Source organism: Crotalus tigris, unplaced genomic scaffold (assembly GCF_016545835.1).
Source record: "Crotalus tigris isolate CLP2741 ecotype Arizona unplaced genomic scaffold, ASM1654583v1 scf7180000024340.7048381, whole genome shotgun sequence".
NCBI classification, from domain to species: domain Eukaryota; kingdom Metazoa; phylum Chordata; class Lepidosauria; order Squamata; family Viperidae; genus Crotalus; species Crotalus tigris.
The window spans coordinates 4,580,237-4,599,260 of record NW_024100510.1 but is presented as its reverse complement, the minus strand read 5'-3'; the positions used below and the strand labels follow the sequence as shown (position 1 = coordinate 4,599,260).

At 39.8% G+C, this 19,024-nt stretch overlaps 1 protein-coding gene across 2 annotated transcripts; it reads left to right on the top strand.

The window, feature by feature from the left end:
- Nucleotides 1-3,154: 3,154 nt before the first annotated feature.
- ANKRD66 (ankyrin repeat domain 66) lies at nt 3,155-15,541 on the top strand. Of its 2 annotated transcripts, XM_039326399.1 has the most exons (3): nt 3,218-4,073; nt 7,696-7,924; nt 10,385-15,541. In XM_039326399.1, exons 1-3 carry the CDS (start codon nt 3,776-3,778, stop codon nt 10,569-10,571), a joined length of 714 nt encoding a protein of 237 aa, XP_039182333.1. In that variant the 5' UTR covers nt 3,218-3,775; the 3' UTR covers nt 10,572-15,541. The 2 variants fall into 2 exon arrangements, 1 of the variants encoding a protein (XP_039182333.1); XR_005554652.1 differs by lacking the exon at nt 10,385-15,541 and having other exon boundaries at nt 3,155-4,252; nt 7,696-8,982.
- Nucleotides 15,542-19,024: the final 3,483 nt, after the last annotated feature.

Genomic DNA, 19,024 nt, shown 5'->3' with positions numbered 1-19,024 from the left:
AACGGGTGCACCCCTAGAAGCCTTGAAAAATCAAGTTGGGGGATTAATTGCCTATAAATAAAGTATCCCCGAATTCATTGATTTTCATCTCCACATACCAACCATTCTCACTCACACAGACACAGGCATTTCCTTTCCATCCCTCCAACAAAAAGAGAAGGAAAAGCTACTAAGAGTAAAGAGAAACTGCTCTGGAAAAGAAAAGGAGGGAAACAAAACTAAATGGAGTTGAAGAAAAAAAGTAACAAATAGAAAATGAAAGAAAAGCGAAAAGCCATCTCTGGATCCTATAAAAAGGCTACAGGTAGTCCTTGATTTACAACAATTTGTTTAGTGACAGTTCAAAATTATAACAGCAGTGAAAAAAGTGATTTATGATTTATAATCGTTTTTCACTTATGAACATTGCAGCATCCCCAAGGCAACTGGGCAGTTGCTTGGAAACTGGTTCATATTTCTGATAGTTGAAGCCCCAGAGTCATCTGATCATCTTTTGCAACCTTCTTACAAGCAATGGGAAATCCAGATTCATTTAACAATTGTGGCAAGAAAAGTCATAAAATGGGGCAAAATTCACTTAAAAACTGTCTCACATAGCAACGGAATTTTTGAGCTCAACTGTGTTTTTAAGTCAAAGACTACCTGTACATTCAGCAGGCAAACAACCATTCTTAAGCACTAGTCATTTTTAGGTTAATTTTCAATCTTCATTTTCTTCATTCCTTTGGTTTCTACAACTTCTATTTTTCTCGGGGACTAGGCAACCCATGCCCCATTGGGTAATCGTTTCAGAGATATTTCCTTACCTAAACAGAGAAACAGAATGACTATGGTTGGGCAAAAAAGCAGTGGGAGTGGAAGCAACTTCTGACTTTCTGCCAGCTTCTCCATTGAGTCTCCTCATGGGAAGCGGGCAGGAACATCAGAAATCCTTCCTTCCTTCCTTCCCTTCCCTTCCCTTCCAGCAGGAAGATTAGTGGAGGCTGCTGGATAGGGGAAGAAGCAGAGAGTTGGGAGACTGTCTGGAAAACTGTCATGAAATATTGAAAACCAAGATCACATGATTGCAGCATCAACCGACCAGCACAGCAGCAATCAGTAGAACTAAGCAGCCACAACGTTCCCTAATTTAATCATGGGTGTCATGGGTCCCAGATTGGGACATACTCTGTAAATTTGCTACTTGAAGTGCCTTTGTTCAAAAACTATGATGGCCTAAAAAGCATGACAATAAGAGTTTTACTAGTATATAGATAGAGGTAAATGAGACTATCCCATTTGCAGGTCATCATTTAAGAAAAACAGTCTTCCTACTGGTCAAATACTATAAGTAAATGTTATGTAAGCCTGGATATTGTCATGTCCAAAACCAAGAATAATGTGACTGTAAGGACCCACCTCAGCTAATCACCCAAGAAAGCAGAACTCTTGAAGCAGGCATTGTCTCAAAAGGAACTTTCATTAGGCGTTAGTGACAGTAGGGAAGTCAAGACAAGATCTGGGGAAAAGCCCACTTAAACAGTATAGTTAAACTAGCAATCTTCCTCCTCCCACCAACGTCAGTATCCATTTGAAATCCAGCCAATCCACAGGTGGTACAATGTTTGGGTAACTGGCATATCAAGGTCTTTTCCAGTTTCGGTTTCTCCATAGTTGTCTCCCTGATAAGGGAGACACAGTCTTTTCTCAAGAGGATAGAGGTGGGAGAGGAAAAGCAGAAAGTTAAAGTTATCCCAAATGAAAGCAAACTCCCCCAACCCAGCAGAATGGCAAGCCCCAAACAAGAGCACAAATGCAGGGGAAACAATAACGATTTGGGGACCTGACAGTGGCAATTCTTCAGAGTTCTTTATTGTTTCACATCTATGGACTATTGGCAGACTGGGGACCCAACAATCTGCTTGTACAATATACTTTGTGAACTATTAGAGAGAGCCTGTCTTCACCCTCTTTTCTCCCATACATAACTGTGTTTGATCACCTCTTATTCCTCTGGAATGCACCCTGTCCCTTCTGGGGTTCCACCTCATTGCTATAGTCCATCATAGATATTTATATAATTTTATGGCAAATTGTGTAGATAGACAAATGTCCCAGCAATGTTAAAACCATGATAATCTAAGGAAAGTTTCAGTTCTGCACAATTTCAGTTCAGTACAAATAACACCTATATATCTATATGACCTACAGAAAAGAAGATATAAATATGTCCACAAGACTGGCTCTAGGTTAAAGCAGAGCGGGCATCACTCTAGAAATGCTAAATTTTACAACACGCCCAAACAGAAAACATTTCTGAAAAACACAATAAAAAATGAAGCAGTAACAATGTCCTTCATGAACCACCACAAGGATTAAATATTAGTAGACAACTCATGTCCCATTTGGTCTTCCTTTCAGAGGTATTTCCTTATCAGATTCCCCAATGCCTTCAATTGTGATAGAACTTCTAATATATTATCTTTACTGGAAAAGTTGGGACACATTCAGAGATATATCTGCCTTGAAAATAGCCCACGTGGAACTATATAGCACAGGCAAACAGCACAGGAAATGTTTTATGATATTTAATGTTATATCATAAGTCGTTTTATGAAGAATTTTATGTAATAAAATGTTTTATAAAATTTGCTAAATTTCAGTTCCACAGGAGTCAGAGGTCCCAGATTGGACACATTATGTAAGTTAGGCCATTTGAAGTACCTAAGATGAAAATTCCTTGCCCTGTGATGCATTATTTCCCTTTCTTGAAAGTTAAAAAAACAAGACTTTTAGTAGCATATGGATTTTGCAGAATTGTTGCTATATGACAATGACTGCTAAAGAGATTAAAATCACTTCATGAGCTGTGTAAACATGTCCAAGAAAAAAATTGTCCAGGGCTGAAAATTGTAAGTGTAAAGGTCAAACACTGGAAGAAAAAGAAAGAGGGTGCCTTTAAGTTCCTAACAATACGGGAACATGGCTTGGAAAAGAGCTGAATGTGATTTTGCCTGGAGCACCAAAAGGGAGCCCTGTACGTATTTCATTTTCACGACTCAATGCTTCATTTGAGAGGAAAAAGTAACCGATCTATCTGGTATTTTTTTCTGAATTTTATGGAAGAAAGCTAAAATGTTTGTCTTGTGTTAAGAAAAGTACAGACGGTGAATTAGAAAACATTTAAGTGTAAAGAAAACATTTAAGTGTAAAGAAGCAACTAAGGAACCTGCTTAGGATGCCCAGTATTTAGTGGCAGAAAGGAGAAGGTTGTCCTGCCTATCCATTACTATAAACGGAAAGGGGATTCTGCACTGCCATTTGGCAGAACTAGAAGTACAAAAAAAGAGAGGGGAGATAGGCGGACAGACGCTGCCCGGGTGGATCCGCTGCTGTTTGGGGAGGCAGAGCCCGCGCCGGGAGCAGCAAGTGCTGAAGCTTTCCCCGGTTTCTGCAAGCGACCCCCGCTTTTTCCAGCAGAGACCATCTCACTGCTTGGAGGGCAGCTTTGCTCCTTCACTGCGATTCAGTGCCCTTCAAACAGGGTTTCCTCCCGTTCAAGCAAAGCTTGGCGACCAGGGAAAAAAAATTACATCACTTCAAACTATTCCTGCTGTCGGAGGATTTCCCTGCTCATTCTCTCGCTCTCCGGCAGGCCGCCGTGAACGGAGGGCTCCCGAGGGCAACTCGAAGGCTTCCCTACAGGAGGAGCCAGTTTCTATAGGAAACAAGTAACAACAGACGGGAGGCCTCTCGTGTCGCCCGGGAGAGGGCTCGGTCCTAATCGCGGAGGGGAATGGTTTTATATCTTTTTTATGTTGCCATTAGCAGTCCGTGGAGTGGAGGGCGGTACCCGCAGAAACGGGTCCGGAATTCTTTCTTCGCCGTATCTCTTAGGGACAAAAACCAGCTTCTTAGAGGTTTTGCTGGGTTCAGGAGGTCGGCGAACGGCAGCATGACGGAGCTGCACGAAGCGGCAGCTTTGGGCAAATACGATTTAGCGGAAGAGATCCTCTCGACTGGGCTCGCGGACCCGAATTGCCAAGACGCGGACTGGAGCGACAGAACGCCTCTCCACTGGGCGGCAGCAAACGGTGAGCCATCATGTGGGAGACGCGCCTGCGCCAGAAGGAAACTGAAGGAAAAACGCGGGCCCGAAAGTAACGCGAGTGTATGGAGCAAGTCAGAGCGGGTAATTTCCAGTTCAGTTTGCAGTCGGCGTATTCCCAGCCGTTCGCCAAGTCCTGATGAGAGCAAGCGCGCAAACTGATCGGTTAGCAAAATCATATTTCCTGGTGTAACAGAAATCAAACGGGGGTCAAAGTTACGAGAGGCTGAGGCGCAAAAACCAAGAACGCTGCCTACCTTTCAGATTCTGGAATCAGTGCTGCGGCTAATTAGCACGGAGGGTTATTAGCGTGGCCTTTCCTTATCCCAGTTTAAGTACCTGGTGGGATAAAAGTAGAAAAGGGGTCACCAGGTGATCCTTCCTTTACTCTGCACCAGTAAAGCAACGGTTTGACAGCAGCGATGGACTTCAACGTGGCATGAGATAAAAGAATGAGAGCAGGAACCCCGGAGCTACAGTGAGGGAAAAAATTAATGATTCCCTTCTGATTTTGTACCTTTGCCCGCTGACAAAGAAATGATCGGTCTATAATTTTAATGGTAGGTTTATTTTAACAGTAAGAGATAGAATAACAACAAAAAATCCAAGAAAATGCATTTTTAAAAAGTTACAAATTCATTTGCATTTTAATGAGTGAAATAAGCATTTGATCTTCTATCAATCAGCAAGTTTTCTGACTCCCATGTGTCTTCTATACAGGTAATGAGTTGAGATTATGAGCACTCTCTTAAAGGGAGTGCTCTTAATCTCAGCTTTTACCTGTATAAAAGAGACCTGTCCACAGAATCAACCAATCAATATGATTCCAAACTCTCCACCATGGCCAAGAGCTGTCCAAGGATGTCAAAGACAAGATTGTTGACCAACACAAGGCTGGAATGGGCTAAAGACTATCAATAAGCAGCTTGGTGAGAAGGTGACAACAGTTGGTGTGATTATTCACAAATGGAAGAAATACAAAATAACTGTCGCTCTCCCTCAGTTTGGGGTTCCGTGCAAGATCTCATCTCATGGAGTTTCAATGATCATGAAAACGGTGAGGAATCAGCCCAGAACTATATGGGGGGACCTTGTCAATGATCTCAAGGTAGATGGGACCATAGTCACCAAGAAAACAATTGGTAACACACTACTCCGTGAAGGACTGAAATTCTGCAGCACCTGCAAGGTCCCCCTGCTCAAGAAAGCACATGTACAGGCCTTTCTGAAGTTTGCCAATGAACATCTGAATGATTCAGAGGAGAACTGGGTGAAAGTTTTGTGGTCAGATGAGACCAACATAAACTCTTTGGCATCAACTCAACTCGCCGTATTTGGAAGAATGCTGCCTATGACCCCAAGAACACCATCCCCACTGTCAAACATGGAGGTGGAAATATGCCTTGGGGGTGTTTTTCTGCTAAGGGGACAGGACAACTTCACTCCATCAAAGGGATGATAGATGGGACCATGTACCATCAAATCTTGGGTGAGAACCTCCTTCTCTCAGCCAGGGCATTGAAAATGGGTCATGGATAGGTATTCCAGCATGACAGTGACCCAAAACACCTGGCCAAGCCAACAAAAGAGTGGCTCAAGAAGAAGCCCATTAATGTCCTGGAGTGGCCTAGCCAGTCTCCAGACTGTAGTCCCATAGAAAATCTGTGGAGGGAGCCGAAGGTTCGAGCTGCCAAATGTCAGCCTTGAAACCTTAATGAGTTGGATAGGATCTGCAAAGAGGAATGGGACAAAATCCTTCCTGAGATGAGTGCAAACCTGGTGGCCAACTACAAGAAACCTCTGTGATTGCCAACAAGGGTTTTGCCACCAAGCACTAAGTCATGTTTTGTGAAGAGGTCAAATACTTATTTCACTCATTAAAATGTAAATCAATTTATAACTTTATTGAAATACATTTTTCTGGATTGTTTTTGTTATCCTGTATCACTGTTAAAATAAACCTACCATTACAATTATAGACTGATCATTTTTTTGTCAGTGGGCAAACGTACAAAACCAGCAGGGGATCAAATAATTTTTCTCTCACTGTATCTTCCTTTTCACTCCCATTTCACCTGTGATATTTCATGAGTTTTCCCTGGGATTAAAATGGTGGCTCTCAGGTGCTCTTCTATGTCTTACAAGTACTTCACCAAGCAGCGAAAAATGTAGAGACTGTAATACTATATTTGGGGGTAAGAGGACGTGGCCAGCAGCAGAACGTACATAGAAGAAGTGGCTGGATGGGGGATCCTCTGCTCCAAGCATGTCCCCTTCCCTACCCATCTACCAAGTCCTCAATGGAAGCGTCCTTGGGGTGCTGGGAATGGATTTTTGGTTTTGTCTGCTTTTTAAAAATTGTTCTTAGGCACCCAGAATCATGTTTTTGAGATAGACTGCCATCCAGATTAAAATAAAATAAAAAATATCGACTTAATTGAAAATAAGGTTTGTGAATGGCAAAAATGGTTTCAGTCTTAAAGTTTAAATTTGATTTGAAAAAAAAAATGCTATGCTATATAGAATGCTTAGCATACAATTTTGGGCATAAAACAGTATAAAGATTGCTAATACATGGGAATGCCTCTAATGATAAGCACTATGATTTAAACACAAAATGCACTGACTCGTGAGTGGGATGAAGGAGCGATTTGCCCTTTACAAGGAATTGTTGGGACAAAAGAGATGGTGGATCCATCTAAGAATTTTTACACAGAGCCAGAAGGTGTTTTCCCCAACAAGTTTGGGCTTCATCTAATTGCCTTCTTAAACAGACTGGTGAGTAATGGTAGAATAACAGTCTTGGCCATCAGCAATTGAATGTGGAAATAAGGCAACTGGGTTTATAGACTTAATAACAAATGCAATGCATTAGCCAAATATTAAAAATACAGATTTTGGGGTAGCCAATATGTAATGTTATATGCTATGCTAGATATATATTAGTAAAGAATACCTCCATTATGTTGTTCAAGAAACCAATAAGTATAAAGATTTCAAGAGGGGGAATACATGTCAGCCATCCGGAAGGGATTCTGGGATGTGGGTGTGATGCCTACAAAAGAGCTGTATTAATAGGGAACGGAGTGTGCTTTCCTGCAGATCATGTTTTTAATGTTTTCAAACAGTCTTTATAATGGTTTTTTTGTATTTCTTGGTGAGTGTTGTTTTTTTATGTTCTTTTAACTTTATATACCATTTAGATTCAGGTATCTTAGGTGGGAGGCTATATAGATTTAAGTAAGTAAATAAATTAAAATATGTGAACCATGAATCTCCAATATGTTGGTGTTATAATGTAATGACATTTAACTTTATTCCATGTATTTGTATGAACAGACATTTTTTAAAAAATGGAGTACCTGATATCCACACTGGTAATTCATGAAAATTTCAGCCTATGCAGAATGTGAAAATGTTCTCCAATTAATAGTTTAAAAAAGTCACAACAAGACCCAGTTCTCAGAATTAAATTAAAAAAAAAAAACTCCTTTCCAAAACAAGAGATTCCAGAGCCTGGTCTAAAAGAGCTACTTCAGTGTTAATGGGAAAGTTTTCTGCTGCTAGCTGTCCTTGTTATTCTAATGTCCTGTTTGCATTTTCAACAGGCCACTCAAAGATGGTAAAGCTGCTTGTGGCACATGGTGCTCGCCTGGTTTTGCGAACGGAGGCAGGTTGGACTCCAGTTCATTTTGCTGCAGAATCAGGGCGACTGAGCGTGTTGAGGACACTGCACTCCTTGCACGCACCGATGGATGCCCCAGATCTCTATGGAGATGTTCCAAGAAGAATTGCAGAAATCTATGGGCACAAAGCCTGCGTCAAATTCTTAGAAATGTAAGCACAGTATTGGCAGAAGAATTAAGGCAGGTGATCTTGTAACTTTCCTTGTGCATTGGGAGTAAAGGGGCTCACCTCAGTCCAAAGTTAGAGGGAAAATGGAAATATCAAAACAATTCAAATTGATGGTATTCAAATCAGTCAATATAAAAATCTGCTTTTTTTAAAAAAACAACAGTCAAATCGCATATGAAAGCTCTTTGAAAATTAAAGCCTTTCTAAATGACATTAAAGGAGCGCCAGCCAACTCTATTGTAGGAGCAGTATTCCAGAGCAGTGGCATAAGAGCTGCACCTCTCCTATTATTTTGCATTATCAGATCATATGGTTTGAGATGAAGAGACAACGAGCAGGGTTGCTGAGAATGTTCTTAAATCAACTCAGAATGTTTTCGGCTTTAAAGCCCAAGAACTTTCTGCACAGCAGCCTTAATTTATTTAACTCTCAGCCTTTCTAAAGTTTCTACCTTTTCCTCTATTTTCACCAAATTAATGCTACGCTGGTTTACATGGATTGCACTTATCAAATCTCCAACTGGTGAACTTCCCTGTTTCTTTTTCCCCAGTGCATGTTGGGAAAGCAAACAATCAGTTGCTTTTTCTCTGTAGTAGCAGGTCTTCGGGACCTGCTCTTTCCATCAATACAGGTAGTCCTCGACTTGGAAAAGGTGATCACATGAAGCCAGAACACTGCAATCGTCACAAATAGTTGCCAAGAGTCTCAATTTTGATCACGTGACCATGGGGATTCTGCAATGGTGGTGTGAAAAACGCTCATAAGTCACTTTTCTCAGTGCCATTGTAAATTAGAATGGTCACTAAATGAATTATTGTAAGTAGTGAAGTACTTGTACTCCTTTTTTGCCATTCTCTCCCCCACTCCCCAAAAAACCCTTCTTCATGTTTGACACCTTCCCTTCTGATGCATCCTCTCCATATTCTAGGACAGCGGTTCTCAACCTGTGGGTTGTGACCCCATTTGGGCTCGAACGACCATTTCACGGGGGTCACCAAACAACGCAGTCCGCCATTTTTTTCCCCTTTTCCTTAGCTGTGCTACTCCCTTTTATTCTATTGGCTTTTGAAAGCCAATAGAATAGACTCTCTTGAATAGAGTCTAATTCTATTGGCTTTCAAAAGCCAATAGGAATTGTCCAGGCTGTCTCTGCCCTGCTGAGCCTGCCAAAAGTCCCATTCTGCAAACGGTGCTGCAAGTTGTCTGCAGCGAAGGCGAGCTGTCTGGAAGTTTCCACCCCTCCCTGCTGAGCAACTACTAAAAATGTAAGTAAAAGAGGGCCAGGGGTGGGAGGTGGGAGGCTGGTGGACGCAGGGAGGGTTGCTGGCATGCGTGGGGCCCAGTGGGTGCCTTACCTCCCTTGGGTTGGGCCAGCTGGTGGCCCAGCCGGTGGTCGGCCTGTGCCGTCTCTGCCGCTTGCCAGCTATGCCTTGGCCGGAGCAGGGGGCGGCACCACGCATGCAAAATGCTCCTGGGCAGGAAAAGTCCTCGACTTACGACCGGTTGGGTAGTCCTCGACTTACGACCAGGTGGGGGTCACGGCATTAAAAAGGTTGAGAACCACTGTTCTAGGAGGAACTCTGCAAGACTTTAAAATCCAGAACTCTGTTCAAGGAAGTAATATATAACCCATTTGGATTGAGGATAATAATTGTACTAACAAATCTTTATGAGTGACTTGCCCTCTGCTTTTTTTGCCTAAATAAACATTCAGTGAAGTTGCCTTCATTGGTGTTAACCTGATATTTCTCAGTGGAGCTGAACTGAACTAATGTAAAGCACCCATATGTATTTAAGGAATTTTCCCATATTTTGTTGTATTAGTGTCCTCTAGGGTAGTGGTGGCGAATCTATGGCACGGGTGCTAGAGGCAGCACTCAGAGCCCTCTCTGTGGGCACACATGCCGTTGCCCCAGGTTTGCCTCCCCCGTGACCCCCTCCTCACCAGCAGCCCCCCTGGAGGAGAGTCACCCTCAAATGTGGCCCATGCGGAGCAGCGCAGCCAAGGACATGGCAGCCGGGCAGCGTAGACAAGACTCTGCCCTCATGCCCCATCACACACAGTTGATGCTGTGGGGCATGGGCAAGGGCGTGGCTGCCATGGCGCTGCTGGGCTGCCATGGCGATCTGCAGCAGGCCCTGGAGGCGGTGAGTGGCCCTTGGGCAAGCGGAGCGGGGGCGGGGTAGGGGATGGAGTGGGGACGGGGCCAGTTTTTGGGCACTCGGTCTCTAAAAGGTTCGCCATCACTGCTCTAGGGTTTGAGAAAGCAAAGCCAAAGCTCTTTTGCTTTTAATTAATTTTAGAACTGCGGCCAAGAGCGGGCTATGGTAAAGACGGATGCAAAATCCCCCAGCCTTCCAAATGGAAAAGTCCCTTTCAAGTCATGATCAGCCATTGGTAGCAGCTTATCCAAAACCTTTTCCTCTTTCCTTTTGATCTAGAGCTGAAATAGAACACAGGGCATATTGCCAGATGGCAAAATCAAAGGGAATCCAACTGGATGAGAAGGATGAAGCTTGGGAGCGTAAGAAGGAAGAACTTTTGAAAAGTAAACCCTTCTCTCCAAAGAAACATATGAAACACAAGATGCAGGGAAAAGACGGTGAACAACTTCCTTCAAGAAAATAATGAGAAGAATGGTATATTTCAGATAAGAGGGTCTCAGCTACCTTAACTTTGTAGTCATTGAAACTCATCTATTTCATTTACTATTTTTCTTATTTTGAACGAGTTCATCATCATCTCAGTTTAAGAAATTTTTAAAAGCATGCATGAAAAATTCTATTTTTATATGAATTTTTGCCTGATTAATTAATTTTGCATATACCTTTGTATAATATATTCATATTTTAAGCTTTCCTCTAATTTAATAATGTTTTGTACTTTATGATTACATTATGTATATATTTGCTGTAATATTCTCTTAATATTTTTATTAACATTATGGGGAATATTAATATTTATTATTTTTATTTTATTAGCGTTTCTGGCCATATTTTAATTTGAAGGCGCTGCCAAAGTGTGAAACCAGGTTGCACATAGCCAAAGTGGGAAACTGCAGATGAAAATCTGTCTCTTATTTTTTAATGTGTATAAAGAAATCTTAAAGTTAATGTACATTCCCATTTAACAAATAGTCTGAAGATAAACATGAGAAAGATGCGGATAGTTTGGAATATTGTGCTTTAACAGGATAGGGTTAGGGTTTAAAAATTTTTAAATTAGGGACATTACCTTAAGATTATTTTGATAACATATTTTGTATATAGAATACCTTACCATGAAGAGAGCAAGGGCTGGGTTCCTGCATGTTGGAAGGTAACACTTCAGAAGGACGATAGGATCTGCTCTAACATCATGTTGCTTTCATACTCGCGGCCTGATAAACAAGGTGCTTGGATAAGAAATAAGGGTCTATGATAACAAGGTAAATTTGAATTATATTCCAAACATTTGAAATCTACTGAAGTATGAAGAACTTAGGTTTAACTGGACAGCAGTTAAGACGATGACTCTACATCCATGGAAAAAGTTAGCATGAAGGACATGTTTAAATCTTCTACAGATCTATCAAGTTTCTACATCCACTGTGGGAAAATGTCATCAGTATAATGCATGTGGTCAAAATCAATTTTGTTTTTTAAGATTTATATATTTACTTCTTCTAATGTTATTTCTTCTAATATATGTTACCTTTATTTTTCCTTTCTTCTTCTTTCCCTCTATGCATTAATTGTTCTAAGGTTCATCTAGTATTTGTTTTGGTATTATCATTTATTACTGCTGATCTCATCCTGGTCACCCTTGAGATTGCTTTATGCTTCATTAATTAACATTTCTGAACAGTCTTTTGATAGGTGTCAAAGCTGGGAATGCTTTAAAGTGAGTAACCATGCAGGAAACAATTATTCTAAATCAGTGGTTCTCAACCTGTGAGTCGGGACCCCATTTGGGGTCGAACGACCATTTCACGGGGGTCGCCAAACAAGGCTGTCCGCCATTTTTTTCCCCTTTTCTTTGGCCACGCCCCTGGCACCCGGTGATGTATAAGTGGTTGGGGGTCACCACAACATGGGGAACTGTATTATGGGGTCACGGCATTAGAAAGGTTGAGAACCACTGTTCTAAATGCTATCAGGTAACTTGGGCAACTAAACCCAAGTTACCTGATAGCATTTAGAAATTATCTTTACTATTTCATGCTTTGACATATTTGGAGAGAATGGTTAACTGATTGGAATGAAAGGAGAATGTATCTGCTAAACATTATGTAAGGAAAATAATAAAAAACAGGAAAAACATAAAGCTTTGTTCTATTAATAACATTAAAAGTACCAATCACAATAGCAATCTTTTCAATTGCGATTGGATCTGTTTCTATTTTCAAACATAAATTATTTGACACCTTGTTTTTATTGCTAGATTGATGATAAAAATAACTGTCCAATTATTTAGTATGTTTATTTTATTTTTTTGTATATGTTTTGCTAACTAACTTTTTATCCTTTTAATAAAACATCATAATGAACATTCTTTTTAAGTTCAACACTTTTAGAAAAACAGGTACACAAGCCATGCAGATTTTCCCAAAGAGGAAAAAATAACATCTGGCCTTAAACTAAAAAAATCTGTAACTACATTCCTATAAATGCAATTCTCAAATAGATATAAAAATCAAAACTGGACTCCTTTTATGCACTATTTTTCTTTATTGCCTTTTAAGGTTCACCTCTATATAACATACTATGTGAAGGACAGAATTAATCACTTCTTCACCAGCATAGTACTATTTTAATTCCAGATGTTCCCAGATCAAATTATTAGCTTGTACTGAAAAAGACCTATATATAAAGGTGGTTCAAGGCTGTTTTGCAGTTCTCTTCAGAAATATGTTTGATGGCTTCCGGTTCCAGTTTTCGACACTGGCGGCCATGCGGAGAGATTCTTCTCCCCGCCGTCTGGTTTTTCTCCTTCGGAAGACCCTGGAAAGGGTTAAAAGTTGCTCTGGAGGGGCAACCACCATTGGGGGGGACTCTTGCTGGATCGTGGGGGGGAAGCAGTCTCTCTGTTGATCTGCAGTAACTCCCCAGGACCGAAGAGGAAAAGAGCGGCCATTAACATGGCCCCTCACTTAGTCGAACCAGCTGAAAGCCCAAAGCACCAACTAAGCATGAAGAAGCAACTGGAGGAGTTGGGTGAGACCCTATTTTTCCTTTTTCGCCTCCCAACTACCTTCCTGTAAAAATTTTTGAAATACCCCTTTCCCCCAGCTGAATTTTGCAGCTCTTGCTCACTTCGGGAATATAAAGCCAAGAAACACACGTTAAAAAAAAAGGAACAACAAGATTAAATGACTACTTACCTGGACTTGTAATATCTGGATACCTGGGCTCCCTAAAAGCTCTGTATCTTAACAAAAACTTACTGTTTTACTTTTTTATTAACCTGGGGGAAAAAATGGAATGTTCTTTGTTTCCTCTCTTGAACCAGAAAAAAGCCCTATTTTGTATGTTCACATCTAGTGGTGAACATTTGCTACAACAAGTGGAATAATTTTTTTCCGTCTGGGAGATCTCTGAGACCAAATTTGTCTTTGACAGCAACCAAAAGATAAGAACTTGAAAGAGCTGGGTGGTGAAAATAGTTCTTTATAGTGGAGGTGGACAATTATTGACTCTTATTAAAATAGCCTCCACTAAAAGACTGTTAACATTACAGAAATGGAGGAATACCACCCACAGCTTAATATCAAACTTATGCTTGAAAAAATTCTAGAGGCTACTGAACTAATGAAGTCTACAATGAAAGACTTATATGCCACTTTAAAGCCACAAAAGGCAGCTTTAACCCCATTAGAGGAACCCACACTTCAAAAAGCAATAGAAGAAGGAACTAATAACAAAGTGGAAGAATGTCAGGAACAATCTACTCAGACCTTTAATACTCAAAGCTTGACCTTACTTAAAGACTTGACAACTACAACAGCAACAGAAACTGATCAAAGTAATACTAAGATGGAACTTTCAGAGGATTTACGACAATACACTGAGATTTCAGATAATCTAGATGATCCAAAAACAACTACAACGTCGAACATGACTATTCATCTACTTCAGTTGAAACTAGAAGAAGACCAATCTGAACGCATGATAAACACATTAACTCAGATATGGAGATTTAAACCATTGGGTTAACAATTTAACGACTGAAGGGACTGGCTTCCTTGATAGGCTGATGATTGGATGGTCTCACCTGTTTCAAATGATATATCCAGGAAGGAAGGGAGAGCCATTTGAGGCCCAAAAAGCTTTTTTATGAAAGCCAGCTTGGCATAAAAGGAAGGCCAGAGTTAGATTTTAAAAAAAATGATTTTCTTTGTTTGATATCTAATGGAAGAGCTTTAAACTTTATCTAATGAGCTAAGGAGACTTTAAAAGATATTATTGGATTTATAGTTAGATTTATACCTACAGTATAAGGGAAATAAATTAGTTATTTAAATAATTGTTTTGAATTATAAATAGAAGATGGATTCAGAGAATAAAGGTTATTTTATGAGTAAGCGATGATATTAAAATGAGAATTAGAATATGATGGTGAAATAAATTAAGAAATTGGAATAAACAATAAGTGTATCTTAGAGATGATACTATTTTGTATGAATTAAGGGAACCGTGGGCTATCCGAAATCTTTGATGATGTAAACTGATATATGTATGGATAAGAGTGTTATTGGATTATGTGTATAATCCAATCAACCACCATGTTGCTTCCTTAAATACCTGAAGGTTTGTAAAAATGGAAAATTAATAAAACTTATTATATAAAAAAAGAAAAAAAAGAAATATGTTTGACAAAAGGAGCATCAACACAACAAAATTAATGGCTTCTGTGATCATGAGAGATGGTTATGTCTCCACAGAGAAAAAAAATGAAAAAAAAAGTTTGATGGATGCTTTAATCATAAAGTTTCTCATTGACTGCTGCAGAATAGATAGAAATTGAACAAGTTTATACATCAGCAGGGCTTTTCTGACACATCAAGGCCCAGTGGCTTGTGTAGACATTTCCATGCACATAAAAAAAGGAAGGGGAATTGGTGTATCAAGGACAGAAACTAGGAGCAGGCAGAATATGTAACTGAAGATTCTGGTCTTGAGTGCTGTCAGTTATTCTTGGTGCAGTAGAGTATTCATGGGAAGGCAGAGAAGTTCTAAGGTACACATTAGAGGCTGGATTGACAGCTTTCTATGCTTGACATAAATGCATGAAAGGTGTGGCTGGAGGGGGAGGGCACCAGTTTATATGAGAAATGACTTATCAAAAATCAGCCTGTCCTGCTTGAATGTCCGGATGGGTCTGTTGGGTATTCCCACACCTCACTGGGCATAAGACCAGGTAACAGCCTAGCCTGGTGCTTTAACCACTAGACCAATGACAATCTCACTAGCTAAGAAATCCAAGCATCTTATGGTTAACCATAAAGGACTGCTTGTTGTTGGAACTTTGCCCCTTTGCCTGCCTTTTTTTTGGGGGGGGGAGTATTATGTATGACAGTAACAGGTTTCACACAGCCTTGCTTTTTTCACTACAGAAATAAATGATTGCATTACATATTACCTTGTATTTTCTCAATTGCATATCCCCACTTGTATATGTGTATGTATTCAATTTATATTGCCCAACTCAGACTGGCATCCATCACACTCATTTCTCCCATTTTCCCCTCAATCTTGTGAAATGCGCTAAATTAAGGAAGGGCTGAGCCAAAGTTACCCAGTAGTTTTCAGCTGAGGTTGTATTAGAGCACAGGTCTTTCCAATTCCATTCCAGCAGCTCATCTAAAACATAGAAATTTACCCACTTGTGGGTTGACAATCAAGTAAGAATTGCCACTTCATAACAGCCTTCTGGCATTCACTGACTATTGGTTTAATTGCTTTTTTTCATTATTAAATGAAACACAATGATTTTTGTTCTTAAGGTAAATTGCCTCGACTGAACATCAGCTTTGTCGTGAATATTGGATGGCTGTACGTTTCTCCCTTCTTGCTTTTGCAAACTCAACCAAATTTTCATTATTTCTCCTGATCCTATATTTTAACATGATTCTTCTAAAATTTAGTTTGATTGGCGTCTCATTTCAGATCTGGTAGAGGGGATATATATCGGCTAGATTGCTTACACGTAGAGTCATAAAAGAAATCCAGCATGAGTCTGTGGATAGTAACTCTGTGTATTTTGCTCTACCCCAAAGCTATGACATGCTAACTACGAGCATCCAGCTTGTGTTTAGTTTTCCTCTTCAGAATGTGATTGGATCAGATCAAAGGTAAACACAATACAGAAAGTGACTGAGGGGTCTTCCATGTCCTGTTATAGAATTAGTTGCAACATAACTTGGAATGCTGCATTCAGTTTTGATCACCGCTATACAAAAAAGATGTCGAGACTCTAGAAAGAGTGAAGAGAACAGCAACAAAGATGATACGATGAACAGTGGCGGGAATTCAGTATTTCTAATCTAATGAAGAGAAACACTAGAGGTGACATGATAGCGGCCTTCCAATATTTGAGAGGCTATCACAGAATAAGGGATTGACTTATTCTCCAAAGCACCTGAGGGCAAGACAAGAAGATCCAACCTAGAATTAAGGGGAAGTTATTTGGCAGTGAGAACAATTAACCAGTGGAACAGCTTGTCTCTAGAATTTGTGGGCACTCTATCACTGGAGGTTATGAAGAAAAGATTGGATAGAAAAGATTTGTCCAGAATTTTATAGGGTCTCCTGCTTGAGCAGGGGATTGGACTAGGTCTCCAAGGTCTCTTCCATCTTTGTTATTCCATATTCTATACAGGAAGATTTCTCCTGTGCTACCAGGAAAGCTGTTGTGGTTTGGCATAGTAACACAATCAAGCTAGGACTGTTGCAATGGTTTTTTTTTTTTTTAAATTGTCAGCTTTAAGATGTGTGGACTTCAGTTCCCAGAATCCTGACTGGGAATTCTGGGAATTGAAGTTCACACATCCTAAGGTTGGCAAGTTTGAGGAATGCTGCTCTGTTGATAAAAGAACCATATCACATGGCTGACTCATATTCAATTTTAATTAATTACTGTCCCAATAATTTTTACATATACTTGCCAAGCCAGATAAGTTCCATTCTATATCCATATCATTTTATAATCATTTGAATTCTATTTTCTGGTTGTATACAGTACATTTGCTTTAATCACTGTTCAATTTATTATGATTGTCTAACCTGTCAAGATTGTTTTGAATCTTATTTCTGTCTTCTGGGATACAGGAAATAGTATCCCATCTGTTTTGTGTCATCAGCAAAACTGATAAACTTTCTCATCTATCATTAATAAAAATGTTGAAAAATACAAGATTCTCAAGCATCCAGGTCATGGTTGTCCCAAAGATGTTTTTAAAAGGCAACTGGACTTTCTAGTCCCCCCCCCCCCTGAAAGCGATTCTGTTCTCATTAAGAAATTTATTTTATTTTATTTTATATTTTATTCAAAAGATTTTTAAAAGAAAGATAAAGTTACCCCTCAATTATTTTTGTTGGGTATTATTGTAGATTTTGATGTTAAAGAAACTAATTTGATGTTGAACTTAATAACAGCAGCAAGGTTATTGGTAGGGCAATATTGGAAGAAAGAGTCCTTGCCTACTATAGAAGAATGGACATTTAAGGTGTCAAATTTAGCAGAAATGGCAAAAATTTCTGCCTATTTGAAGGATCATACACAAGAAAGATATATTTCGGTTTGGAGAAGATGGATAGATTATATTCAGAATAAATATGGGATTAAAAAAGTTTCATTTAGCTTATGAGTAAATTTTAGATTAGTATTGATAGTATAATAACTCATTTAGATTTGGTATTACTATGGTTTAATTAATATTGACTTGTTTATATTATTATTTTTGTTTTAATTTGCTTATATTTATCTTAAATGGGAGTTAAAGTATTTTATGGATTTGGTTACTTACATAGTTGGGTAATGTTAATTAGAATTTGATTATTAATTTGTAATCCTGTACTCAGCTCTGGGAAGTGGGGGGAGGGTTGGGGTGGGTGGGTTTTGGGATATTGTATGCTGTATAAAACTTTTCAATAAAAAAAAGAAAAAATGTCTTTAGAGTACTGAACTGAAGCAGCTTCTTGGATGAGAAGTGAAACATTTTCAAGGAAAAAAAAAACAAGAAAGTCCAGTTACCTTTTGAAAAGCACATTTGGGAGTATAAGACGAAGATTAAATTCAAAATTCCCCTCCAATTTGGTGAGGAACCATTGATAAGCCTAGCTTTCAGGATAGTTTAATGATCATTCCATCCAGCTCATATTTAGCTTATTTTCTAATCAAGAATGTAGAATTGTAGAATAACAGAGCTGGAAGGCACCCTGGAGGTCATCTAGTCCAACCCCTCGACCAAGCAGGAGAACCTCTCCCATGTCAGACCAATGGCTGTCCAGTCTCATTTACCATTTTTCCACCCTTAGTACTTGCTAGCAACTCAAGGTGCCCAACACCCCAAACCCTTCCTCCTACCCTTCCCCCCAACAACAACCCTGCAAGGTTGGCTGGCCAGACAAAGAGAGGCAGAGAGAGGCTGGCCCAGATCCCCCCAGTCCTCCCCAGCCCAAGGCAGAACTCAAACTCACAACCTCCCCCTCACCACAAAACCCCACCCAGGCGCATCGTAAGTCCGAAGCGGCAGTTGTAAGATATAAAAAGACGGCAAAGCCAACTCCCTCCTATAACTGATTATGTCCCCTAACTTGGTAATGAAAGGTCTGCAAGAAAAAGCACCAAGTTCAGAGAACACCAGGTCCCCGCAGTTCAACCCTGAGCTACAAACATCTCTTCTGTCAGTTTCAGTATTCCCAAGTAGAGGTATTTATAGAGAAAGTGAATCTTTGTATAAATGTGTTTTGAAGTATTTATTTCCTACAAATGTACAACTCTGGGAGGGGGATGGCCTTATCGAAAACTTTCAGGTTATCTTTAAGATATGTATGTACATGTAGGCATCCTTCCTCTGTGTTCCTAAAGCCCTAAATCTT